The sequence below is a fragment of the Podarcis tiliguerta genome (genome assembly GCF_965153285.1).
Source record: "Podarcis tiliguerta genome assembly, chromosome: 18".
Classification (NCBI taxonomy): domain Eukaryota; kingdom Metazoa; phylum Chordata; class Lepidosauria; order Squamata; family Lacertidae; genus Podarcis; species Podarcis tiliguerta.
The window spans coordinates 10,470,125-10,496,947 of NC_139551.1; the positions used below are offsets into that span (position 1 = coordinate 10,470,125).

The 26,823-nt window shown below is 49.1% G+C and overlaps 2 protein-coding genes across 2 annotated transcripts in view; both read right to left on the reverse strand.

The window, feature by feature from the left end:
- Nucleotides 1-348, reverse strand: part of MYO1F (myosin IF) — a 60,109-nt gene extending 59,761 nt beyond the window's left edge. The window contains exon 1 of the mRNA XM_083421414.1: nt 185-348. Within this exon, the coding sequence (XP_083277540.1) occupies nt 185-187 (3 nt within the window). The 5' untranslated portion in view covers nt 188-348. The remainder of the gene's footprint in view (nt 1-184) is intronic.
- Nucleotides 349-3,826: 3,478 nt separating this feature from the next.
- ADAMTS10 (ADAM metallopeptidase with thrombospondin type 1 motif 10) overlaps nt 3,827-26,823 on the reverse strand; it is a 47,626-nt gene continuing 24,629 nt past the window's right edge. Inside the window, exons 10-26 of the mRNA XM_083421413.1 lie at nt 25,593-25,739; nt 22,528-22,669; nt 20,341-20,448; nt 19,987-20,132; nt 19,832-19,895; nt 18,409-18,511; nt 18,168-18,301; nt 16,393-16,516; nt 15,379-15,459; nt 14,505-14,668; nt 13,099-13,225; nt 11,842-11,971; nt 8,695-8,899; nt 7,590-7,766; nt 6,946-7,102; nt 5,093-6,229; nt 3,827-4,731 (exon numbers count right to left, since the gene is read on the reverse strand). Coding sequence (XP_083277539.1) covers nt 6,120-6,229; nt 6,946-7,102; nt 7,590-7,766; nt 8,695-8,899; nt 11,842-11,971; nt 13,099-13,225; nt 14,505-14,668; nt 15,379-15,459; nt 16,393-16,516; nt 18,168-18,301; nt 18,409-18,511; nt 19,832-19,895; nt 19,987-20,132; nt 20,341-20,448; nt 22,528-22,669; nt 25,593-25,739 — 2,119 coding nt within the window. The 3' untranslated portion in view covers nt 3,827-4,731; nt 5,093-6,119. The remainder of the gene's footprint in view (nt 4,732-5,092; nt 6,230-6,945; nt 7,103-7,589; nt 7,767-8,694; nt 8,900-11,841; nt 11,972-13,098; nt 13,226-14,504; nt 14,669-15,378; nt 15,460-16,392; nt 16,517-18,167; nt 18,302-18,408; nt 18,512-19,831; nt 19,896-19,986; nt 20,133-20,340; nt 20,449-22,527; nt 22,670-25,592; nt 25,740-26,823) is intronic.

The window sequence follows — 26,823 nt, forward strand, 5'->3', positions numbered from 1 at the left end:
GGCCCCCCCTGCACCCCCCACACTACACCACTGGTGTGGGGGACTTACCCCTGCCGAACCCCCCTCTCTGACGCCAGACACCTCTGGAACTTGGTCCATTTTGAGCATGCAAGCTGGGTGGCAAACCGGTTCCCGAAACAGGAACCGCCACCGCTCACCTTGCCACCCTGAACCACAGACTTACCATGATCTCTGCTGTGCCCACTCCCCAGGTTGGTGCTGAGACCCCCGCGATGGGTCACTGAGGTTCTCTGTGGGTCATAGATGCATTCCTGGCGCAGGGCAAGGAGCAAGCGGCGAGAGATCTGAGCTTCAGAGCTGTGCAGGCAGCAAGAGAGAAGTGGAAGCTCACCAGAGTGACAGCAAGTTCCTCTATCCGGCCCTCACCCCCCCCTCCCCGCCTTCATCTCCCCCTTACTTCCTCCTTCAGAGTTGTTGTGCAGGTGACAGGCCTCTGAGAAGAGGAGTCGGCGCAAAGCCTGCACTTTTTCAGAATGACACTCTCGAACCCAGGGCCGGAATAGAATCGTAGAATTGGGACCCAAGGGCCATCTAGTCCAACCCCCTGCAATGCAGGAATCTCGGCTGAGTTAATAGTTAATTGATCCCCCCCCCTCCAAGTTTCCTGTTCTGGGGGGGGATTTAATTTTTAAAGAAAACGTCTTCCAATCTTCCAAGACGTTTTCTTTAAAAATTAAATGGAGTATATTTACAGAAATATTGCAAAATTAATGAATGTTAGATGAATATTGGAATGAAATTATAAGGTTTTAGCAGAAGTGTTATTAAGAATTATATGAACATTAAGTGTTAATGTGTTAAATTGGGAAATTGAAAGTTAAATTATGTTATGATAAATTACAGACTAAATTGAAGAAGAGGGAAAGGATTTGTTGAACCAGATAACTTGAACCAGAATACAAAAAAGGGAGGTGCGAGGAAGTCAAGGAAATAAGCTAATGAAAGATCTGGATACAAAAATTTGGATTTGTGTTTTTGTATTTTTTTTCTTTTTGTTGTATTGTTGTATTGTATTGTTTCTTTTTTTCTTTTTCTGTTGTTGATGTATTGTTTGTTGAATTTGTGTATTGTTTTTCTTTTACTGTTTTTCTTTTATAAGTATAAAATATCTAATATTTTTTTATTAAAAAAATTTAATAATTTTTAAAGAAAACGACACACACAGACACAGGCCTGGAAATGAGGCCAGATAAGGAACGATTGAGGGAACATGAGTCTGACCAAACTGCGGGAGGCAGTGGAAGACAGGAGGGCCTGGCGTGCTCTGGTCCAGGGGGTCACGAAGAGGCGGACACGACTAAACAACAACAGCAGCCTGGAAAAAAGGAGACTGAGAGGAAACATGATAGCCATCTCCATCCCTAGGAGTCCTCAGGTGAGGCCTCCTTCCACCTGCCTTGCTCTACCCTCTAGTCCCTGCTTTGCAATGTGTATTGTATTATTTTATGTACTGTGGCTTACCGTTGTTTTATTGCTTATAGTTTAGATATTATTTATTGTAACTGTTGAGTGGATTTCTGTTTAACTTTTATATGTTGACATTATTATTTTATACTATTCTAATGATTGCTGAAGGGACGCGGGTGGCGCTGTGGGTTAAACCACAGAGCCTAGGACTTGGTGATCAGAAGGTTGGCGGTTCGAATCCCTGCGACGGGGTGAGCTCCCGTTGCTCGGTCCCTGCTCCTGCCCACCTAGCAGTTCGAAAGCACGTCAAAGTGCAAGTAGATAAATAGGTACCACTCCGGCAGGAAGGTAAATGGCGTTTCCGTGTGCTGCTCTGGTTCGCCAGAAGCGGCTTAGTCATGCTGGCCACATGACCCGGAAGCTGTACACCGGCTCCCTCGGCCAGTAAAACGAGATGAACACCGCAACCCCAGAGTCGGTCACGACTGGACCTAATGGTCAGGGGTCCCTTTACCTTTACTAATGATTGCTGAATGTTACTTTTTTGATGTAGGTTGCCTATTTTAAAATCGTTTTATTATCACATTTTTGTATTGCATTAGATTGTTATAAGATGTACATTTTTTTGTTTCTCGAGCTTGTAAACCGCCTTGAGTATTGTAAGATAGAAAGACGGTATACAAATTAAAAATGATGATGATGATCTTCAAGTATCTGAAGGGCTGTCACATGGAAGAGGGAGCCAGCTTGTTTCCTCCTGCTCTGGAGGAGCAGGAGACTTGAACCCATGGCTTCAAGTTACAAGAAAGGAGATTCCAACTAAACACCAGGAAGAGCTTTTTGACAGCAAGAGACATTTGACAGTGGAAGTCTCCCTCGGGAGATGGTGGATTCTCTTCCTTGGGGGTTGTGAAGCAGAGGTTGAGTGGCCATCTTTCATGGATGCTTGAGCTGAGGTTCCTGCATTGCAGGGGGTTGGACTAGATGACCCTCAGGGGTCCCTCCCAACTGCACAGTTGTATGACTCTATGATTCTGTGAAAAAGCTCTTTCCCTTGTGATGGAGCGAGATGGTGGCTCCAACTGCAATGAATCAAAATCAGAAAAATAAGGGTCAATGCAAACCTGAACCTCTAGGTTAGAATGACTTTTGTCAAACCAGGTTCTGAAAGTTAATTAGTGGCCCCGCACCAAATTACCAGCTCAGAATGTGGCTCATTTCCTTTTTTTAAATAAACATTAAAAATTGCTAATGTGACAGTGCAATGGCATAGTTTGAACAACAGTGAATTGAGACGATGTCCAGATAATTACATGAAAATAAGGGTCAGAATGATTCTGTTTGGGAACAGTTACCAGCACAGAAAACAAACAAACAGCCTAAACAACTAACAGCGATGTGATGGAAAGTTGTGGTATTTCACCCCAGTAAATTATAAGAACATAAGTTTGCAATGAAGAATATATTTTTGTTTGTGTGTGCCTAAAACTTCTGTCCTCTTAAAAAGTTGATGGCAAAATAAGGGTGGACGAAGGGTTAAGGATGCAATCAGCTCCAGTAAAATTTTGCGTTTAAAAACACACACACACACCCCAATTAGAAACCAGTCTCTTGTTGCACCAGAGTTGGTGGCTCTCACTGGGTGTGTGGATGTGACACGGAATGTACTGCTACCAGTGGGATTCCTGCCGTCCAGCCTCTGTGAGGGAAAGGAAAGTTGTCAGTTTGGCTGGGAATGAAACTTTACAGGGGAGCTGACTGAGGAATGGGAAGAGGTCCCAGGAAGTCAAAGGGACAAAGGAGCCCAGAGGCCAGGGTGAGAGGAATACAGGGTTGCCAGCTGACATGAGGTACCAATTACAGTGGTGCCTCGCAAGACGAAATTAATTCGTTCCGCGAGTCTCTTCGTCTAGCGGTTTTTTCGTCTTGCGAAGCAACCCTATTAGCGGATTAGCGCTATTAGCGGTTTAGCAGCTATTAGCGGCTATTAAAGGTTTAAGGGATTAGCAGATTAGCTGCTAAAAGACTATTAGCGGTTTAGCGGCTTAGAAAAAGGGGGTGGGGAGCCAAAAAAAATCTCAAGACTTGCAAGACATTTTCGTCTTGCGAAGCAAGACCATAGGGAAATTCGTCCTGCGAAGCGCATCGAAAAATGGAAAACCCTTTCGTCTAGCGGGTTTTCCGTCTTGCGAGGCATTCGTCTTGCGGGGTACCACTGTACTAGGTTTAAAATCCAGGGTTGTGCCCAACTCAGCACAGAACAAACCTCAACTTCACCATGCCCATTAATGCCAATGGGTCTATTTCAGGTGCAACTAAAATAGGATAAAACCGTATGTTTTTACAGCTCCCCAACACCAGACATAGATGCCAATTCGTAATAACTCAGAACCAGGGGTGGTAGGTAGTTTTTTTTATTGTAAAAATCATGCTGTAATTTCTCTCTCTCTCTTTCTCTCTCTCTCTCTCTCGCTCACTCTCATCGTGGAAACAGGATTTTAAACAACTTCTATAATAACAATATTATTAATACAATATATCTGTATATATTTATATATGAAATGGTGAAATCTGACCCTGCCCACCAGAGGGCGCTCTGAGCAGATTAAGAAAACTAGCACCCAACTATCAGCTAGGAAGGTTCTTCCTTTGGCGAAAAGACGGATCTTCGTCTGCTTGTGTCCGGGACCCAAAGGAGAGCAAGTGACCAACATTTTGCTGGCGGCAAAAATCCAAAACTCTTGCTGGGTATCACCGAAGCTGAAATTTGAACTGGATTCAGTTAAAATTTTGAGGGAATGGGAAACAGTTTATGAGTAATACATTGCCCCACCTGGATGAGTGAAATCTGACAGGTCCCTTAGACTTGCCAGCAGGCTGTGGGGTACTTTGTGGGGTGAGGGCAATCTCTAACCAGATGGGAGAGGGAGACGGTTTGCCTTGCGAGATCCACAAAAGGGGCAAAGGTGAACCAACCAGCCGCCCAGTGGCATAGCAAGGGTTGCCAGTGGCCAGGGCAACATTAGCACTCCCCGATTCCCTTCCACCAGTCCCGTATTGAATAAAGTCAACTAAAGACTCTGCCATGTTGACCTCTGTCTCTTCGATGTGCGCATCTTGAATCACTTGAGACAAGCACGGGGACAGCGGGACAGGGAACTGGTCAGGAGAGGGTATCTTTTGAAAGCTTGGGCAGAGGGCACCCTAGCAACCAGCCACTACCCAAATCTGCCCCTGCAAACATTGGGAGATTTTCTGTGTAAGCTGTTACTATTGTTATTACTTTTTTGAAATTGTGCACACCTAAGAATTTTGTAGGGGCGCGGGTGGCGCTGTGGGTTAAACCACAGAGCCTAGGACTTGCTGATCAGAAGGTCGGCGGTTTGAATCCCCACAACGGGGTGAGCTCCTGTTGTTCGGTCCCAGCTCCTGCCCACCTAGCAGTTTGAAAGCACGTCAAAGTGCTAGTAGCTAAATAGGTACCGCTCCGGCGGGAAGGTAAACGCCATTTCTGTGCGCTGCTCTGCTTCGCCAGAAGCGGCTTAGTCCTGCTGGCCACATGACCCAGAAGCTGTACGCCGGCTCCCTCGGCCCATAGAGCTAGATGAGTGCCGCAACCCCAGAGTCGGTCACGACTGGACCTAATGGTCAGTGGTACCTTTACCTTTAAAAATTTTGTGCTACTGCAACTCACCCACCCCACTGTCTGATTTTGAATTTCTAATTTTGATTGCTCTGGAATTTGGCACACTGCACTGCACCTCCTTAAAAAGATAATTCTGGAATTGAAACGCATGCAGCTTTACTGTAGGTTCGATTCTCCCAGGACAGGAAGGGACCTCCACCAGGTTTATGGAAAACCAAGTGAGGTGAAAGAGTTCCCCCCTCAAAGCACCAAATTATCGTTTATGTCCGCAAATTCAAAGGGAAGACCATGGAAGCATGTAATCCCCAAATTCAGTGGGACATAAACAGTTCTAAAAAATATCCTGGGATTTTCCCTCACTCGCAGGCTCTGATTTGGCCGCAAAGCCCCGGACTCTGAAAACAAGAGGTCTGTCTCCAAATTTCTGCATCTTCCTCCTTTGCAGCTTTGGAGAACCCCAGACCTGGAGATGAACAGGTAAGATCCTGTCACCTGCTTGTTTCTCTTAAGCGAGCCTCAAGCATGTGTGATCCCTTCCCTGAGGCCTTGCTGGATCCTTTTCTCGGCCACTCACCTGCAGCTCGGGATCCCTGCCCGACTCCCAGACCCAGACTCCTGTGCTATGCCTTCTCCGTGGGGCTCGCAACAGCCAACCCACTGAGTAGGGGAGAATTCTGGGACTGGAAAAATGGGGGGGGGATGGGATGCTGATGGGGCACTAGTGACTCGGGTGGGCTACTCCCACACCGTCGGGTGGGCAGGGCAACGGCGGCACCCAGCTGTGATACTAAAATAAATAATAATGTCAGAGTTTCAAGTAATGCACTCCACAGCGCCTCGCCCAGGTCCTCTGCCCAAGGCACAGCGGCCTCTCGCACCACGCTCTGCTGCGCCCCCACGGAGATTCTTGCCTGCTCGTTGGCGATCCTGGGGGAAGGGATGGGCGATGGGGTGGGGGAAGGGCACAGCCACCCCTTGACCCCAGCCTTCCCGATTTCCTTGAGGCGCCGAGAGCTTGGCCCCCCCCCCAGCCGCCGCTGCCCGTTTAACGCCCCTGGCAGGTTTTGCAGCACATCTGTCGGAAGTAAGGCCGGCTACAGAACTTGAACTTTAGCACCAAAGGGCAGTAAGCGACCTTGTTCACATCTTTGCATTCTGGAGAGGAAGAAAACGGAGGGGGGGGGGGAGAGAATGTGTGATGTTAGAATCATAGAATCATGTGGGTCAAGAGTAAGAGAGGACATGAAGAAGTTTACGAAATCATGTGCAGTGTGGAGAAAGTGAAGCTTTCTTGTCAGCTAGAACTTGTGGACATCAGATGAAGCCGAATGCAGGAAGATTCAGGGCAGATGAAAGAAAGGAACTCACTGCCTGGTAGGCCAGGGGTTTGGGATGGCTGGGCTAGGTATTTGTTGACTAGAGACCCCAGCCCCTTCCAGGCCCTAAGGGTTCTAGCTGTGGGGATGTCTCCTCCGGGCTCTCCTGATCCTTTGAGGAGCCTGGCAGCTAAGGACAGCCTCTTTGGGGTTCAAGAGACGGGTGACGAGGCATCTGCATAAAGTGGACCACGGAGCAGGTCCATCTCCTCCTTGTCGCTGCCACCATCAGAGGACTCTGCTCCCAAGCGTTCCTCGTCTAGGACTAAGGCAGTTTATTTAGGTGAGACCCAGGCTAACCCCTCCCCTGCCCAGCTGGCCTTCTGTGGTCTACACGTTCCGGCCCATGCCACGGGTGTAAGTCCCAACAACTGGCCCCAAGACAGCCCAAGGGCCTGCGTTAGGTCACAATAGCTTTGTCTCATCGGGAACAAAGTTTTTTGCCACCCCGACCCCTGGGTGCTTGATACAAATGTTGGAGCAGCACGCAGGTACCTTCGGGGTTCTCTGTGGGTCCCGAGTCACACTTGCTCTCGCACTGCTGTGCCGCCGCAGGCTTGAGGGCTTCTACGCACTCCCCGGAGGGCTGCCCCGTGTGGGTCATGCACTGGACCGAACGGCGTTGCTGGCCAAAACTGCACTGCCCAGAGCACTTGGGGGAAGAAGAATGCAGGAGGGTTAGGATGGGCTAAACAGTATGAAGTAAGATCGTAGTCCTCATGATTTAAATAGAAACACAAGAAGCACATAGAGGGACAGACGGATAGAAAATTTTGGATTTGCAAAACTCTTATTTCCCCCTAAATGAAATAAATATAAAATAAATAAATACTACATAACATTTAGGAATTGCCTGAGAACATTCCTGTTTACCTGTTGGATTATCTGTTGACTCCCCAAGCCTTCACCCTTGATTTGTTCCAACCAATATGGCTCCCCAGTGCTTTCTCCATTGGTTTGACCCACTCAGTATGACTCCCCCTCCCCTTCACTATTGGTCTGACCCAACCAAGATGGCGGAGCAGCTCTATTGACCTCCATTGACTCTTTGCCTCTGGTTGAGGCTCCCCGCAATGGAACAGCCTAGTGGAACAGTCCTTGCCAGCTCTCGTAAGTGAAAGAGAGCAGCGGTTCCATACCTCTCCCCACTCGCCGGTGACCCACCGCGGGGGTGGACAACGCCGAAGGCTGCACCTTATACTGGTTGGGGGCTTGGCATCCTCGGGACACTGGGAGGTGGGCAAGGTGGAGGTGTGGTCGCCGCTCTTGCAGAGGACGATTCGGTGGCGGAAGCCGGGCCCGCAGTTTGGGGTGCACTGTAGAGAGAGGATGCTGTTATCGACTGGGGCAGAGAGAGAGAAAGAGAGAGAGGGAGGATAGCTGAGCTGAGCAGAGCTGAGTTGAACTGAGCCAAATGTTTCATTGTGACAGGGGGTAGTGTGATAAGAATTTTAAAGTCTTAGATATATAATAAATGTTCATAAATGTACCAACCAAGCATGTACATAGATCAGCACAGGAAGACTGACCTGAAACCAGTTTTGATTCCCAAACTGACCAAATGTTTTCTCTGCGAGGTCAAAGGAAAATGGTAAAGCCTCCCCATCGTCTTTTCCTTCACAAATTCTGTCTTAAGGGCATGTCTGTCTGTGTCTGAATAGGGTGAGCCTGTGACCTGACTCAGGAACTAAGTATTTATCATTACAAAAGACTTGCCAGGCTCCACAGGGTATCCAATCAAGTGAGCATTAACAGGTAACCTGTCAGACGAGATAAACAACGCACTCAGATTTCTGCTGTAGACCGCCTTTTCTGTGATGTAGGTATGATGTATCTGGATGGGGGGTCTTGGGTTACACCCTTTCTGTGATGTATGCATGATGTATGGAGGGGTGGTCTGGAGCTCCAGGGCAGGGAATTTAAAATGTCTATATAAGGGTGGACACACCTTTGTTCGGGGTCCTCCTCCTTTCCTGCGTGTGAGGGGAGCACCCTGTTGCAACAGATCAATAAAGATCAAGCTTACTAGCTGCTTTGCTTCTCAATATTCTCTGGTTGGTCTCTGTTATTTTCTCCTACCAGTAGGGAACCTACGTAAGGACTCTATATGGGCTCTTGGATACCCCATAAGGGGAAAAGGGCAGATTTTTGTTTACAACAGTAGCTACTTGTTTAATCGGTGCATGTGCTTGTGTGCCATGCTCAGTACATATTAGACATTTAAAAAAACACAGAGGCTCTTACCTCAGACCAGTCGAGGGCGGCCCATTCTGGGGGGCAGGTCTGGTTGCCGCAGGGCTCCAGCACGCGGGGGCGTGGAGAGTTGCAGGCGGTGTCGTCGAGGATCTTCTCCTCCGTGGTGGAGATTTTGCGCCGGCAGGTCACGCTCCGGGTGCGAACGCCCTGGTTGCAGCTGCGGCTGCACTCGGACCAGTTCCCGATCACCCAGCTGACAGAGGCGAGAGGCGGAAAGGGTAAGCTTGCTTCCCCTGTGTGCTGGGAAGGGTGTGGGGAGAAGGGGCAGCTACAGGCCTTGGCGGTGCAAACGTCCAGAGGAGGGAAATTTGGGGGTTTAAATGAGAGAAGTAAATTCACTCAGGGGCATGTACCAAAGTCTCCAGAGCTTCCAAGGGGAAAGGCTGCAAAGTTTGGGACATTTTAGAGAAAAGGCGAGGAAGAGGTGACATGACGGGAGTTTATAAAGTTACGTGTGGCATGAAGAAAGTTTTTCTCCTGACACTAGTGGACATCCAGTGAAGCTGAACATTGGAAGATCCAGGGTGGATAAAAGAAAGTCCTTTTTCACACTGCGCATGGTTAAACTGTGGAACTCCCTCTCATCGCAGGGATGGCTGCCAGCTTTAAAAGAGCCTATTTTTAAAAGACCAATTCATGGAGGGGAGGGCTGTTGATGGCTAGGGCTGGTCAATATATTGATATATCACCCCAAACCAGTTTGAAGTCCGAATGATGATATCAGTTTCATAGTTTTTGACCTGGCAATATATCGTGAATCATGATGTGTGTGTGTGTTTGTGCGTGTCAAAGAGAACAACAACTACCAGACTTTTAGAAGACATCTGAAGGCAGCCCTGTTTAGGGAAGCTTTTAATGTTTGATGCATTATAGTATTTTAATATTTTTTTGGAAGCCGCCCGGAGTGGCTGGGGAAGCCCAGCCAGATGGGTGGGGTATAAATAATAAATTATTATTATTATTATTATTATTATTATTATTATTATTATTATGCAAAAATCACAATGTGGGAAAAACCATGCAGCCAGCCCATGCCTCTACCTAGCTCCATCCTTTGCGGTAAATTGTGATGTTTATTTATCTGGTGATATATTGTGATGTTGAAAACGAGATACAGTCATACCTCGGGTTAAGGACGCTTCAGGTTGCGTTTTTTCAGGTTACAGATCGCCAAAACCCAGAAGTACCGGAACGGGTTACTTCCGGGTTTCGGCGGTTGCGCATGCGCAGAAGCGCTAAATCATCCTTTGCGCATGAGCAGAAGCACCGAATCGCAACCCTCGTGTGTGCAGAAGCGGGTTGTGAACACTACGGGTTGCAAATGTGCATCCTGCACGGATCACTTTCGCAACCCGAGTGTCACAATGGCTGTGCTCTGCCTTCACAGCTGGAGACAGTAATGTTTCTGGACACAGTTCAGAGGGCCCTTGCGCTTGGATCCTGCTTTCGCACAGGCAACTTGCTTAGCCACTGCGAGAACAGGATCCTGGACTATGTGGGCCATTGGGCTGATCCAGCAGGCTCTTATGATGTTCTTAATGAGCTTCTGTATTTCTGAATCTGTCTTTAAATTAGAATCAGGGCTTGGTGAATAAACCACTAACTGGATTTCTATCAGTGGCTGCATGGATGGTTGTAGCCGCATTCTGGAAGGATTCGGTTCAAAAAAAAGGGATGGCGTATTCCTTACGGGGTGGGGGAGGGGACTGACTCACAAGATCGGCAAGAGGAATGAAGTACCCAGGACACCTTTCTGGGGAAATGGTGGAGCTTTCACCCATTCAAAAATCATCCAAGAGACAAAAAACCAAAGGTTTATGCTGACTTGCGGATCACTTAAGAGGCATTCCGCTCTAAGTTGCGGTGTACGTAGGGCAATACAGGTTTTCACAATGTATTTCGGGGGGAGGAGATAAATAAATATTTAAAAAAGAAAGGGAAAGGGATGCACAGGTGTGTATAAACTAGTGACCCTCAAATGTTTTCTTGGCGGAGAGGAGAGTTGGTATTTTCTCTGTTTCAATTGGATTGTTGTTGTTGTTGTTATTTAAATTTGTATACTGCCCTGTACCTGCAGGTCTCAGGGAAGTTACAACATAAGATTACACTATAAAAACACAGAATACATAAAAAATGCAAACAAAAAACCCCAATAAACACTCCAACACATTTTAAAAGGCCATCGGATGTCAATCAGTCATGCCTGGGAGAAGAGGAACATTTTTGCCTAGCACCTAAAGGTGTCTAATGAATGCGCCAGGTGGGCATCCCTGGGGAGAGCGTTCCCACAAACGGGGAGCCACAGCAGAAAAGGCCCTGTTCTCGTGTTGCCACCTTCTGGACTTCTTGTGGAGGAGGCACGTGAAGAAGAGCCTCAGATGATGAACGCAGAGTCTGGGATGGTTTATATGGGGAGAGGCAGTCCTAGAGGTATTGCGACCCTGAGCTGTTTTAGAGGTCAAAACCAGCTCTCTGGATTGGGCCTGGAAACTAATTGGCAGCCAGTGCAGTTGGACCAGAATATGCTCAAACCTTTCTGCCCCGATGAACAACCTGGATACTGAATTCTGCACCAGCTGAAGTTTCTGAACCATCTTCAGATACAGCCCTACGTAAAACGCATTGCAGTAATCTAACTTTGTGGTTAGGTAAAGGTAAAGGGACCCCTGACCATTAGGTCCAGACGTGACCAACTCTGGGGTTGCGGCGCTCATCTCGCTTTATTGGCCAAGAGAGCCAGCGTACATCTTCCGGGTCATGTGGCCAGCATGACTAAGCCGCTTCTGGCAAACCAGAGCAGCGCACGGAAACGCCGTTTACCTTCCCACCGGAGCAGTACCTATTTATCTAATTGCACTCTGACGTGCTTTTGAACTGCTAGGTTGGCAGGAGCAGGGACCGAGCAATGGGAGCTCACCCCGTCGCGGGGATTTGAACCACCGACCTTCTGACTGGCAAGTCCTAGGCTCTGTGGTTTAACCCACAGCGCCAGCTGCGTCCCTGACCTTGAGGTTACCAGAGCATAAACAGTAGTTAGGCTTGTTTGCCTGCTGCATAAAAGAGTCTGGGCACTGGGCCTCTTTTGGGGTGCCCCTCCCCCTAGGATGCAGGCCCCCCCGAAAGCATCTAACTTACGCTGGTGGGCAGGGCTCAGTGTTGCACAATCTCTGTCTCTCGGGCAGCTTAGTGTCGGGGCTGCAGAGGTGGTTGAAGACCGTGGAGCTGTCGGCTTGGTTGCGGCAGACGACGGGCTGGACCTGGCTGCCTGTAAGGATGGCGCTGAGTGAGGATGCTGAGGTCTGAGCAGCGAGAAACAGCAGCACCTTCTCACTCACTCCCCACACCCTAGGTGCCAACTGTCTGGGGCCCTGGGTGCTTGAGCATCCACAAAATCCCCCTTGAAGGGAATTTCAATGCCAGTGCCATGCATGCTCATGGCACCCATGGTCCCAGGCACCCACGGCCGCAGGGCCAAGTTGGCACTCCTTCCACTGCCCCTGGTTGCATAACACCCCCTAGTTTTTCAATGGTAGGCAAAGCCCCATAAAATGCGTGTTTTCAAAAAGATGTGTGGACAGAAGGAAGGGTTCATCTAGCTCAGAGCTGGCTACACTGACTTGGAGATTGAAACCTGGAACCTTTCCCATGTAAAGCAGCTACTTCACCACTGAGCTACTGAAGTAATTTTCAAGCCCTTGTGTTCCCAAAACAGCGACAGGATTTTCCCTTCTACTGAGTCAGGCTGCTGGTTTGTCTAGCTCACTGATTGACAGCGTTTCTCTAGGGGTTCAGGTGGGGTTTGCTCCCAGCCGCACCTGAGATGCTGTTGGGGATTCGAACCCAGGACCTGCTGCGTGCAAAGCAGATGCTCTGCAGTTGAGCGATGGCCTTTCTCCTACAAATAGAGCAAGATTCTAGTCCTCACAGTTCTGTAGGGCTTAAATTGGAACATGGGGATCTGCCTTGGAGCAAGTCTTCCCAAAGGTCTGCTGAACTTAGCAGAGTCTCTACACTGCTGTCAACACAAAAATGGCAGGGTCTCTCTAGGGGTTCAGACAGGCGCCCCACTTGGAGACGCCAGGGTTTGAACTGGGCAGTGCTGGATTACCAAACAGGCAGAGTAGGCACCAGCCTATGGGCCCCACACTTTTTAGGGGCCCCACGACAACAATTCAGTATAAGATTGATGTGATATTGAAATAAAATTGGTTACTTGAAATTGTTGGTTGGTAAAATCAACAACATATTAGGAGATAATTTGCACAGGGCCCCCCGAGATTTCAACTACTCAGTGGCCTCCATGGGGTTTAATCCAGGACTGGAACTGGGGACCGCCTGCAGGCATACTGCTGTCACACCTCTGAGCTGTGCCCTTCCAATAAAGAGTCTTACCTCCGCCACAGAGGGCCGAGCACTTTGTCCACGAGACATACTGCCACAAGTACTGGGCGACGGAACCACGGACGATGGGTGCATTGAACTTGTAGCGGATTCTCTGCAGTTCTTCCCTGACAAGCACCTAGAGGTGGAAGGGAGAGGGAATAGGGAGGCACAGCCATGGTTGGTGGAGAACCCCGCACTTTCCCAAAAGGACCTTGGAAGCAGAATTCTCTGCTGGAAAATAAAGTAGCTGTTCTGTCTCATGACTTGTGGGACGATATTGCAATCAATCCAACAATTCATGTTTTGCCAGATGGGCACACAAAGGGGCAAAGGTTCACAGAGGTTTCCTACAAAATTTGCTAGAGGGAACTCTTCCTGAGATCACTTCCTTGGTCTGTCTTGGCAGGAAGCTGTAGTACTAAATCCTTCCTTCCTGTCTCAGCATCTCTCTCTTACTTCGTCCTGCCTCCAAACTGGCCACACATGCATGCCTAGTTCAGGCACCATTTTTGAACTCAAGATTTTGTACTTTTGTAACTTAGATAGTGGTTATAAGTCTGCCTTCATTTTGCTACTGTACCTCCTTCTTCAAGACCGAGCTTGTGTAAGTAAATACTACTTTTACTTCTTCACAAAGCAATGTCATCATCATTATTATTATATCATCATATTGAAAAGTTGGAAGGGATCTTGAGGGTCATCTAGTCCAACCCCCTGCAACGCAGGAATCTTTTGCGCAACACAGGATTCGAACCCACAACCCCAAGATTAAGAGTTAAATGCTCTACCAAATGAGCTATCCCAGGTCCGTGGGACTGTTATTTTTAAGGGGGAGAAAAGGGGTACTGCCGGGGAAAACCCATTCTGCCTTAAAGCACCCCAGATTATTGTTTCTAGAAGATTAAATCACCCTTGTTTTAGCTTCCAAGTTTAAAGCTACAGAGTATGGTTGTCTGCTGATCTCATGCACGTGAGCAAGGAAAGATAACAACTAAATAATATATGCTCTCCTAAGGCTTGAGGTCTTCATTACATGACCTCCGCTCCTACAAGGATCACACGACATCCCAATTACATGGCCAATCAGCTTTAGCTGTGTGCTGAGGTCAAACAAGGGCAAACGGAGTCTGTTAGTGGGCATGACCATAGCTGTCAACTTTTCCCTTTTCTTGCAAGGAATCCTATTTAGAATAAGGGAATTAAAAAAAGGGGAAACGTTGACAGCTATGGGCATGGCGTCCTTTACTGGTCGCAGGGAGAATCTTGGCTTATCAGGGATCACCCTAAAGCAGCGGTTCCCCAACTTTTTCGTGCCCCACCACAAAAAGCAATCTTCAGTCGAGCACCGGTACCTGCTTTACAAAGACTGATAGTCTTAGATACCGCATTTAGTAACCCCTGTTCAGTCAACGAACCATGACGATGAGGGTGACGTTGGTGGGGCCCAGGGATTCCAGGGACTCCAGCTCGTCTTGAGCGCGTCTGTAGTGGAAGGTGGTCCCAGCGATGTCAAAGCGCCGGGGTGGGTCAATGGAGAGCTTTCCGTTGACGAAGTACTCGTCGTTCTCCCCTCTCAGAGCTGGAAAGAGAATCCGGGGTGTGTGGGGTGTGACCAAGTCAGGGGTGGGCTGAAGCACTTGCATCCCACCCCCCAAAAGATATAGGGATATTTTTCATAAAAATCATAATTGTATTATTTGTTCCCCACCCATCTGACTAGGCTGCTCCAGCCACTCTGGGCAGCTGGCAACAAAATATTAAAAGCACAATAAAACACCAGCCATTAAAAACTTCCCTATATGGGGCTGCCTTCAAATGTCTTCTAAACATCAGATAGTTGTTTATTTGCTTGACATCCGACCACCGAGAAGGCCCTCTGCCTTGTTCCCTGCAACCTCACTTTTCACAGGGAGGGAACCGCCAGAAGGCCCTCAGAGGTGGACCTCAGTGTCCGGGCTGAACGATGGGGGTGGAGATGCTCCTTCAGGTATACAGGGCTGAGGCCATTTAGGGCTTTAAAGGTCACAACCAACACTTTGAATTGTACTGGGAGCCACTGTAGGTCTTTCGGGACCGGTGTTATACAGTCCTGCCAATGGCTCCCAGTCACCAGTCCAGCAGTCGCATTCTAGATTTAGTTGTGGTTTCCGAGTCACTTTTGAAGGTAGCTCCACGGAAAGCACATGGCAGTAGTCCAAGCGGGAGATAACCCACATGCAAAACCAGAGGTTGGAGGTCACCTCAAGGACAAGCTGCCTGGGGTATCCCTCCTTAGCTAAGGTTTCTCACCAAGGTAGTTCAAGGAAAGGTTGAGCTCCCGGATGTCGATATGCACCGATCCTTTGGGGATCCATATCACCTCTTCGTAGCCTGTGCGGCAGGTGGAGATAATAAACCAAGGTAAGTTCTAAGGGGGTGCTCAATGTTCAATAAGACAAGAGAGAAAATTTGGTGCAGGGAATTGCAAAGCACATGAAGAATTGTGTTGATGCGGAGGAGATTTCACCCCTCCCATATCCAAGAATCTCCTGAGGAGTCTGCTGATTCTGCAGAGAGGAGGAGGCGTGTTCTGCTCTCTACATATTCTGCTCCAGCACCACATCAAAGAGTCGGTCAGTGAGTGAGTCTGTCAGTCAGTCAGTCAGGGAGAGAGAGACTGAGTGTTAAAGATTGTGTGTTTAGATAAGGTTGCTGCTAAGAGCAGCTGCAGGCACTCAGTGCGGTTCAGCATTCTTTATGCTTAGGCTCATTTAGCTCTGTATATAGTTGTATTATAGTTGTAGTTATAGAATAAAGAGAATATTCTACAGAACTGCTCTCCGAGCTGTTTATATACTCTGCTGGACTCTGCTGGACTCTGCTGTACGACGACTGTCTTGTGGAAGTGAATCCGGTGCTCACAACTCTAAGCTGTGAGTCCACAGCACTTTGACCTGTTCCTGTGCTGAAGGTGGTCTCTGGAAATGCTACCCAGCTCGCCTAGCCCAGTCGGGGCTGAAGTGGATGAGTCCAGTTAGTGGCACTGGCTCAAGGGCGATGGTGACAGATGCTGTCTTCTACTAAGTCAGTACTGGGATGGGAACCTGGGAGACCAGGCTTCAAATTAACGTGTTTTAAGGGCACTGGGAAATAGGTGCTATGCACAGCTGGGAACCTCCCCAATCAAGTTCCACCTGTGCAATTTATTTTTGAAAGCACCTGCCTTGGAATAGAAAAACATTTGCCTACAACATGTCAGAACCGTCTTGGCCCCTCTCTGAGCTGTACATTTGTCCACCCACTGGGTCACCAGGCAACCCTCACCTCCGTCCGGCAGCGAGTGGTTGAAAAGTCCTTCAATGGTCTCGCAGGAGCTCCCGTCCCCTCCGCAGACCCGGCACTTGTCCTCCTTGGTGTCCGAGCCCAGGATGCGGTCGCAGCCCACGTGCTTATAGGAAACAAAAGGAGAGGTTTGACGGAGGAAGTTCTTGGAAGAGTTAGGGATGGACGATATCGGGTTTTCAACATTGTGATATATCACCAGCTAAATGCTGCGATATACTGATATATCACGATGCCTGAAATAAGGATGGAGCTATGTAGCGCGCCAGTGTGGTGTAGTGATTAAGAGCGGTAGACTCGTAATCTGGTGAACTGGGTTCGTGTCTCCGCTCCTCCACATGCAGCTGCTGGGCTAGTCACACTTCTCTGAAGTCTCTCAGCCCCACTCTCCTCACAGAGTGTTTGTTGTGGGGGAGGAAGGGAAAGGAGAATGTTAGCCGCTTTGAGACTCCTTAGGGTAGTGATAAAGCGGGATATCAAATCCAAACTCCTCCTCCTCCTCCTCTTCTTCATCATCATCATCATCATCATCATCATCATCATCACGGATTTCCCCCGCATCAATATTTTTGCATAGCACATACACACATCGTGATTTGGGATATATTGCCAAGGTCAAAAATTAAGAAACTGATATCATGGTATGATCTTCAAACCGGTTTTGGACGATATATTGATATATCGCCCAGCCCTAATGAGCACCAACCTGGACAGCCTTAAAAGAAAGCAGGCCTTTCTAAAGAGGAATGGTAGAAGACAAGAGCCTGGTTCTGGTGTGGCCAATGGCCCGTTTCGTCCAGCATCCTCTTCTCACAGTGGCCAGCCAGATTCCTCCAGGATGCCCACAGGCAGGCGATAAAGGAGCAAGCCCTGTGCCTTGTGATTCATAAAAAGCTAAGAAGAGCCTGCAACTGGGACTCATCTAGCCCAGCCTCCTGGCTTCACCGTGTCTAATTAAATGCCCCCCTAAGAAGCCCAAGCAGGATGTGAGAGTAATAGCCTTCTCTTGCTCCCCACCATTCTAAGGTAGACTGTCTCTGCCTATGAAGGCTCTATTTGTGAATCGCCAGAAACTAAGTGCCAGCCAGATGCCCATGATGGGAAGCCTGCAAGCAGAAGCTGACCATCACAGCAAACCTCCCTCCTGTGGCACCCAGCAACTGGGATTCAGAGGTAGACTGCCCCAGTCCAGGAGGTGATATGCAGCCATCATGCCTAGCAGCCACTGATAGCCTTATAGTCCCTGAATTTGTCTAGAATCATAGAATCCTAGAGTTGGAAGAGACCCCAAGGGCCATCGAGTCCAACCCCCTGCCAAGCAGGAAACACCATCAGAGCACTCCTGACATATGGTTGTCAAGCCTCTGCTTAAAGACCTCCAAAGAAGGAGACTCCACCACACTCCTTGGCAGCAAATTCCACTGTCGAACAGCTCTTACTGTCAGGAAGTTCTTCCTAATATTTAGGTGGAATCTTCTTTCTTGTAGTTTGGATCCATTGCTCCGTGTCCGCTTCTCTGGAGCAGCAGAAAACAACCTTTCTCCCTCAGCCTGATCCAGCAGGCTCTTCTTATGGCCTTAAATCATGTGTCGTCCCCCCCCCCTAAATGGAAAAGCCCCCCAATGCATAAATCTTTCCTTGTAGAGAAAGTGAACCAACCTCCCCCTCCAGATGGTCCCAGAAGCCGCCCATTAAACCTCAGTCAGTCGGAGGCCTACGGGCAGCGAGGAGGAGTGGTTACAGTGCTGGGAAATCACCTTGCACTCTCCATTGACACAGATGTCGTTGGAGTCCTGGCGGCAGGGCGTTCCATCCACCACGGCTGCCGCCCTCTCTGTGTAGAAGTTGAAACCTTCCGCCAGGCAGTTGAGCGAACAGGACTTGACGCCTCCTGCGGAGAGATGGCAGTTTCAAACCACTAGATCAGAGAGGCTGGATTTGGGATGGGTGAAAGCTGCCCCCCCCCCCCCGGGTGTGTGTGTGTGGAAACGGCCTTACCTCCTCGGTACGTCTTCCAGGTATAATACTTTCCTCGGAAGGGGATGTTATCAAACTCGGCGCACTGCAGCTCTCGGAAGTCTTGCGAGCCCGGTAGGCAGTCCTGGGGCGGGGGGCACAGAAAGATTGCCACATTTATTATCTGCTCTCTGGGGCTGAGGGGGGCTGCTTCTTTTAATGCCTGGAAGCAGAGGGGGTGCATTCTGGACCCCACAGCTGAAAGACTTTGCTGGGAGGTGCAAGTCAGACACACCATGACTGAGCTATAAGGTTGGGAGCTGCTGTTACTTCTCACATCTGCCTCCCAAGGCATGTGACTCACTCTGCCTTATCATTATTAATATTTATTAAATTTGTATACCTCCCTTCACCCGAAGATCACAGGCAGCTCATGACATAAACATTCAAAACAAGAACCCAAAATACAGTTATTGATTTGGGGGGGGGGGGGAGAGACACTCCTAAACCCTAGAAAGGTAAAGGTAAAGGTAAAGGACCCCTGACCATTAGGTCCAGTCGTGGCTGACTCTGGGGTTGCGGCGCTCATCTCGCTTTACTGGCCTAGGGAGCCGGCGTACAGCTTCCAGGTCATGTGGCCAGCAGGACTAAGCCGCTTCTGGTGAACCAGAGCAGCACACGCAAACGCCGTTTACCTTCCCGCCGGAGTGGTACCTATTTATCTACTTGCACTTTGACGTGCTTTCAAACTGCTAGGTTGGCAGGAGACAAATGGTAGGATTTCGATTAACTGGGATGTGGATGAAAGTACAATCTGCAGAGCTGTGCCAGACAGGGAATCCCTGGGCTGGCTTCTGCAAACCAGCCTGGCTGGCCTAGCAAACAGCAAATCTGTCAATAGTGGCGCTGGCTTGGGCCCTAGATTATGGGTGCCCAGTGGCAAGCAGCTCAGGACAAAGAACAAATCTGTTAACATGACAAAAGGTGTTGATGTGCCATCAGAGAGGAATTCTGTGCCCTGGGGAAGCAGACGGTGCCAAGGTGATGGGTGTGTGTGTTTGAGGTGACAGGAAAAGAGTCTTTTCAGCAAGGTGTGCTGGGAAGAAGAAAGGGAGAGAAGAAAGGCTGGGATCCATCTTGGGCAGGCTGGCTGAAGGCTGGCTGGGAGAGATGCCTTGGACACCAGGGCTGCACAAGCCCCTCTTGAAATGACCATGCTGTAAGATCTGGACTCCCTCCAGGCAGACTGAAGGTGTAAACAGGGGAATAAACCACATTTCTTAAAGCTATGGCAGTCTCCACCGTGTTGCAATTCTCCAAGAGACCACAGACCCTGGGTGAACCCCCAGAACACCTTGGGATCTTGCTGCCTCTCAGCAGAGAGTAGGAGGTAGCGCTCAACTTTCATAACAATCCATTCCTTTGCCCCCACCGTCCTCCCATCCCAGAATCCCTTGCTACTCACGTCAGTGTTACAAGACCGGTAACGCTTCCGTTCCCCGAGACAGTATTTCCCACCGATTGTCGGCCTTTGAAAGAGAGAAAAGGAAGAAGACATGGAAAATGCCGTCCCAGGGAACACGGGGGATGTCTTGGGTGTTTATGCATGTGTCCACTTACCGTGGGCTGTCGCAGTGGCGGATGGATGAGGAGACGCCTCCCCCACAAGTCCGGCTGCACTCTCCCCATGGCGACCACGTCCCCCAGGCTCCGTCCACACCCTCTGGCCGTGTGCCGAAAGGAACACATTCCCGTTTGTAGCACCACTGGCGGTGGATAGAAGAGAGACCCACCGGTCAGCAACAACACCCCCCACCTCGCTGGCGTTCATGCGTCTGACCTCAGCAGGACTGCGCGATTATGGGTAAACTGGCCGTCTGGAAGGGATCCCAAAGGCCATCTAGTCCAACCCTCTTGCAAGGCAGGAATCGCTGCTGCGGGTTAGGGTACAGCAAGGTTGGCCCTGCCTCTTACCCCCCTCTCGATGGTGTTAGTCTGGCAGATGGTCCCCTCGGCCGCTGGGATGCTGTTGGTGATGCATCGGTTGCTCTTGCTAAGGCACCAGAGCTCGTTGCAAACTTCCTGGAGGAGGAGGAGAAGAAGGACCAGTGGGTGGGTGGGGGCGCGGGCGGAGCTGGGAGGAGGGGTTCACGGCCGCAGAGGTTGGTGGTGCTACGTGACGTCTTGGACTAAGGAAGGAGGTGGCAACTGATGACTGGAAGGATTAAAGAAACACAACAGGTCTCTGTGGAGACTAGGTCTGGGAGATACCTGGTGATACATCACCAGCTAAACATCACAATATATCACAAGGTCTGAAATAAGGAGCTGTGTAAAGGCATTGGCTGGTTTCATGGTTTCCCCTGCATCATGATTTTTGCATAGCACACGTGCACAGGCTGGGAGCCTCAATGTCTCTCCTCTGGAGGCTTCAACCAGGGCAAAAAACTTGACACCCCCGCCCCCTGCAGCTACGGCTCTGCATTAAAGTAAATGGATTGTAGCAAACTGCACCAAACTCAGTAGACCCATTAACATCAATGGATCTGTCAAATGATGCTTTTACTCAGTGGAGTCATTTAAGTCAGTGGGTTGCCACGAATTATATCATGCTGTGAGGAGCCCCTTGGGGTATAGGAAGGGCTACGAAGGAAGAAGGTTGTGATTCCATTTCCCCACTCCACCCCCTCGCCATTTCCCATCCAGTAATAAGCAAAAATACTGCTTTTGAAAATCATCAAAGTGGAGAGAAAAAATTGGTGGAATTCTCATGGGTGGAGTGCAGGGGTTAATATACAGTCGTACCTTGGAAGTCAGAATCCGTTCCAGAAGTTTGTTCGACTTCCAAACGTTTGAAAACCAAATCCTGGCTTCTGATTGGCTGTAGGAACCTCCTGCAGCCAATCAGAAGCCGCGGAAGCCACATTGGACGTTCGGGTTCCCAAAAAACATTCGCAAACCGGAACACTCACTTTTGGGTCTGTGGTGTTCAGGAGCCAAAATGTCCAAGTTCCAGGGCGTTTGGGATCCAAGGTATGACTGTATTCCTTTTGAGGTGGTCAAGGGGTGATGATGATGATAATAATAATAATAATAATAATAATAATAATAATAATAATAATAATAATAATATGCTACCCATCTGACTGTGTTACCCCAGCTACTCTGGGCGGCTTCCAACAAATTGAAATACACTTGGAAGCATCCTTCCATTCATTCTGCAGAGAGCTCTGCAGTCTTCCCAGGTGCCCACAGTGCAATCAAATCACAGTTCACAGTTCACAGAATCATAGAATGGTAGAGTTGGAAAGGCAGTGGCGTAGCGTGGGTGGAGTTGGAAAGGCAGTGGCGTAGCGTGGGTTGTCAGCCCCCGGGGCAAGGCAAGTAATTTGCGCCCCCTAACCCAGGGCAAGGCAAGTAATTTGCACCCCCCCTGCTGCACTGTCCCTCCCCCAGATAGTCCCTCGCTCTCTCTGTGCACCGCACCGCACGCCTGGCACCCTCCCCTCCACAGTGGGCGGCGACCCGGCGGCTTGGATCGGATTCGCACAGCCAGCACTGCAGTGAGAGAGAGTGAGTGAGCCAGGTAGGGGCAGAGAGCTGCGAGTGCGAGCGCCCCCCCCCCGATGTTGTGCCCGCTGCGGCCGGCCCCCCCTGCACCCCCCACGCTACGCCACTGTGGAAAGGGACCCCAATGGTCATTTAATCCAACTCCCTGCAATGAAGGAACCACATGTAAAGTATCCCTAAAGAACTGCATTGGTAGTGCTTCCCACGAAGCAGCTTTTTCTGCATCAGGAAGTGTGGTCACCCAGGGAGGCTGCGGGGCACAGAGGACATATTGCCTGGGGGAAATGTTTATTGGGAACGAAACATACACCTGCCTAAAAATGTCCAGAAACTCCCAACTGCCCTGTGAACCAGGCAGAAAAGGTGGAAGCCTCTTTTGCAGAAGGAGAGTGGTTTTTAAAAACAACAACCCGAAGGGCAGATTTCAGCCCCGCACTCCTGATTGCTGCAAGAGTGGACCTTGGCTGACGCTGGTGCTGCAGCTGAGGGCTGTGGCTGGTTTAAAGGCTGGCCAGTGGGCGCAAAATGCCTTGCCCACCCCTCCACCCCTCCACGTTGGGAATCAAGAGTAAAAGCAGGAAGGCTCTCTACCCCATATTTACACTGGCGAGATTTGACTCCGTACTGAAAGCGGCACTGCTCATCTGCATCGTAAGCCTGTCCTGGGGCCACCGTCGGGTAGACGAAATCCTGCTTGGGTGGAGCATTGTTCAGGCAGAGGCCCATCCCAGAGCTGGAGCAGCAGAGAGAAACAAAGGAGAAAGACATCAAGGGTTGATGGTGTGAGTGCAAGAAGAGTTTTATTTATAAAGAGCTGCAATTCCACATCAACGTAGAATTTTTTTTTGAAAATTATGGAAGCACAGACTAAGTAACTGGCTTCATTCTTTAGCTGGTAGAGCATGAAGCTCTTAATCTCAGGGTCATTTCAAGTCCCATGTTGGACAAAAAGATTCCTGCATTGCAGTGGGTTGGACTAGATGACCCTTGTGGTCCCTTCCACCTCCATGATTCTGTGATTCCGTCAGACACCTGAAGTAGAATTTGGAGTGGTAGCATTAAACCACCACATATTTTAATCTATAGTTTTAAAGATTGAAGCAATGGAACAAAACACACTGAATAGCCATTTCTAGTTACAGACGCTCAGTAGAAGAGTCATATTAATCCCTTTGAACATAGAATCATAGAGTTGGAAGAGACCACAAGGGCCATCGAGTCCAACCCCCTGCCAAGCAGGAAACACCATCAGAGCACTCCTGACATATGGTTGTCAAGCTTCTGCTTAAAGACCTCCAAAGAAGGAGACTCCACCACACTCCTTGGCAGCAAATTCCACTGTCAAACAGCTCTTACTGTCAGGAAGTTCTTCCTAATGTTTAGGTGGAATCTTCTTTCTTGTAGTTTGGATCCATTGCTCCATGTCCGCTTCTCTGGAGCAGCAGAAAACAACCTTTCTCCCTCCTCTATGTGACATCCTTTTATATATTTGAACATGGCTATCATAGAGTTGGAAGAGACCACAAGGGCCATCGAGTCCAACCCCCTGCCAAGCAGGAAACACCATCAGAGCACTCCTGAAACATGGTTGTCAAGCCTCTGCTTAAAGACCTTAAAGACCTCCGACTCAGCTGTTTCCTTGATTTTGTCTTGGAGTGAATCTCCTCAGCATCATCCAGAATCAAGTTCGAATCCAATAACACAGCCTTCTATCCTTGTGTTCACCTGTTCATACAGTCCTACCTGAATTCTGAACCTTTGTATCTGAAGATGAGGTTGATGGGCTGCGCCATTGCTTTCTGCATCTTCTGGCCTTGCCTGCCATGGCCGACACCTGGGCTTGGAATGACCCCCCCCCCCACAAGACAACCCTACTTCTAAGGGATGGGGGCCCCTTCTAAGAAGACGCGTGGAATCATAGAATTGTAGAGTTGGACTGAGGATCATCTATTCCAACCCCCTGCAATGAAGGAATCTTTTGCCTGACATGGGGCTTGAACCCATGAACCTGAGATTAAGAGTCTCCTGCTCCACCAGCTGATCGTTGGAAAGAAATGGCCACCAACCTAGATGGCCTTAAAAAAGGATTGGACTATATGGAACTTGCCGAACTGACTGGGAGACTCTGGGACCAGAGAGAAGAGACGGTGGAAGAAGATTGGAAGAAGTTTAAAAAATATTTGAAAAAATATGTTACTATTTAAATCTTAGAAAAGCTTTGGAAGTGGATATAGGCTGCAGGGTTAGAAGTAGCGTATTTTAAAATAGTATTACTTGTAAGGGATAATATGTGAAGATTTTAATCGTAAAAGTAAGTGAGATAAAAAATGGTTAAAAAGTATGATATACCGTACTTTTTGCTCTATAAGACTCACTTTTTCTCTCCTAAAAGGTAAGGGGAAATGTGTGTGCGTCTTATGGAGTGAATGCAGGCTGCACAGCTATCACAAAAGCCAGAACAGCAAGAGGGGTTGCTGCTTTCACTGCGCAGCGATCCCTCTTGCTGTTCTGGCTTCTGAGATTCAGAATATTTTTTTTCTTGTTTTCCTCCTCCAAAAACTAGGTGCGTCTTGTCGTCTGGTGCGTCTTATAGAGAGAAAAATACGGTATGTAAACTGCTAAAGATGAGGTAAATTGAAAATCAGATGGGGGGAAGCTCACTAAACAATGTTTAGAAAAAATAAGGATAAGACAAGAATTTGTTTGTATTGTTTGTGTTGGTTATTTGTGTTGGTTATTAGTGATATAAAATGAATAAAAAATTTTTTGGGGGGGGGGGAGAATTGGCCAAAATCATGCAAGGAAGGGCTATTGATGGCTACTGCCCACAATGGTTGCGCTCTCCTTCCACAGTTAGAGGAGGCAATGCTTGTGAATACCAGTTGCTGGAAACCGCAGGAGGGAATATTGTTCTTTAGCTCAAATCCCGCTTGCTGGTTCCCCACAGGCATCTGGTTGATCACTGGGTGAACAGAATACTGGACCAGATGCAGTGGCGTAGCGTGGGGGGTGCAGGGGGGGCCGGCCGCACCGGGCGCAACATCTGGGGGGGTAGGGTTAGGGGGCACAAATCCACGGGTTAGGGGGCACAAATCCACGGGTTAGGGGGCGCAAATTACTTGCCTTGCAAGTGCTGACAACCCACACTACGCCACTGACCAGATGGGCCACTGGACTCATCCAGCAGGACTCTTCATATTCCTATGCACAACAATACTAAGTATGGAAAGCAGGACCCCAAATAATAAATACAGTGGTACCTCAGGTTACATACGCTTCAGGTTACATACGCTTCAGGTTACAGGCTCCACTAACCCAGAAATAGTGCTTCAAGTTAAGAACTTTGCTTCAGGATGAGAACAGAAATCGTGCTCCGGCGGCGCGGCAGCAGCAGGAGGCCCCATTAGCTAAAGTAGTGCTTCAGGTTAAGAACAGTTTCAGGTTAAGTACAGACCTTCGGAACGAATTAAGTACTTAACCCGAGGTACCACTGTAAACCCAGAAGACCCCCAGCATGCAAAAGGAGCCCATTGTGTCATTTTTGTGTCCACCACTTAAAGGCCAGTTATGGAACAAAGAGACAGGGGGAATGGAAGTGATGAGGTGGTGTGTGCGATGCTTTGGAGACGCACAGCGGAAAACAGGCAGCCCCTTACTCGAGAAAGCTGGTTATATAGTCCCTACTGCACGTGGACCACACAAAAGGGTTGGTTTTCATGGTGATGTGAGCCGCCATCAGCTTGGCTGTCTCCTGGCCCCGGGAACCACAGCTGTTTCCGACGCCGTCGTGGTTCATGCCGAACCTGGAAGGAGAAGCGTGAAGCCAGAGAAAGAAGGAGCCAGTGTGGTGTAGGGGTTAAGAGCGGTGGACTCGTAATCTGGTGAACCGGGTTCGCTTCCCTTCTCCTCCACCTGCAGCTGCTGGGTGACCTTGGGCCAGTCACACTTCTCTGAAGTCTCTCAGCCCCACTCACCTCACAGAGTGTTTGTTGTGGGGGAGGAAGGGAAAGGAGAATGTTAGCCGCTTGGAGACTCCTTAGGGATAAAGCGGGATATCAAATCCAAACATGCCAAACAGGATTATTTGCTGCCTGCTTGGGAGTAAACAGAGCTGCAAGTAGGGGAGTCTATTCTGGAATAAATCAATCAGCAAGAAGAAGCGTGTATCCCTGAGAAAACTGACTAACAAGTAGGAGAGCCTGTGCTGGAATAAGTCTAGGTAAAGGTAAAGGTACCCCTGCCCGTACGGGCCAGTCTTGACAGACTCTAGGGTTGTGCGCCCATCTCACTCAAAGAGGCCGAGGGCCAGCGCTGTCCGGAGACACTTCCGGGTCACGTGGCCAGCGTGACATCGCTGCTCTGGCGAGCCAGCGCAGCACACGGAACGCCGTTTACCTTCCCGCTAGTAAGCGGTCCCTATTTATCTACTTGCACCCAAGAGTGCTTTCGAACTGCTAGGTTGGCAGGCGCTGGGACCGAGCAGCGGGAGCGCACCCCGCCGCGGGGATTCGAACCGCCGACCTTTCGATCGGCAAGCCCTAAGCACTGAGGCTTTAACCCACAGCGCCACCCGCGTCCTTAGGGTACGTGACTCCTTGAGACTCCTTAGGGTAGTGATAAAGCGGGATATCAAATCCAAACATGCCAAACAGGATTATTTGCTGCCTGCTTGGGAGTAAACAGAGCTGCAAGTAGGGGAGTCTATTCTGGAATAAATCCATCAGCAAGAAGAAGCGTGTATCCCTGAGAAAACTGACTAACAAGTAGGAGAGCCTATCCTGGAATAAGTCTATCCTGGAATAAATCGATCAGCAAGAAGGGGAGTGTATCCCTGAGAAAGCTGACCAACAAATAGGGGAGCCTATCCTGGCCATTCGGATGTCTTTG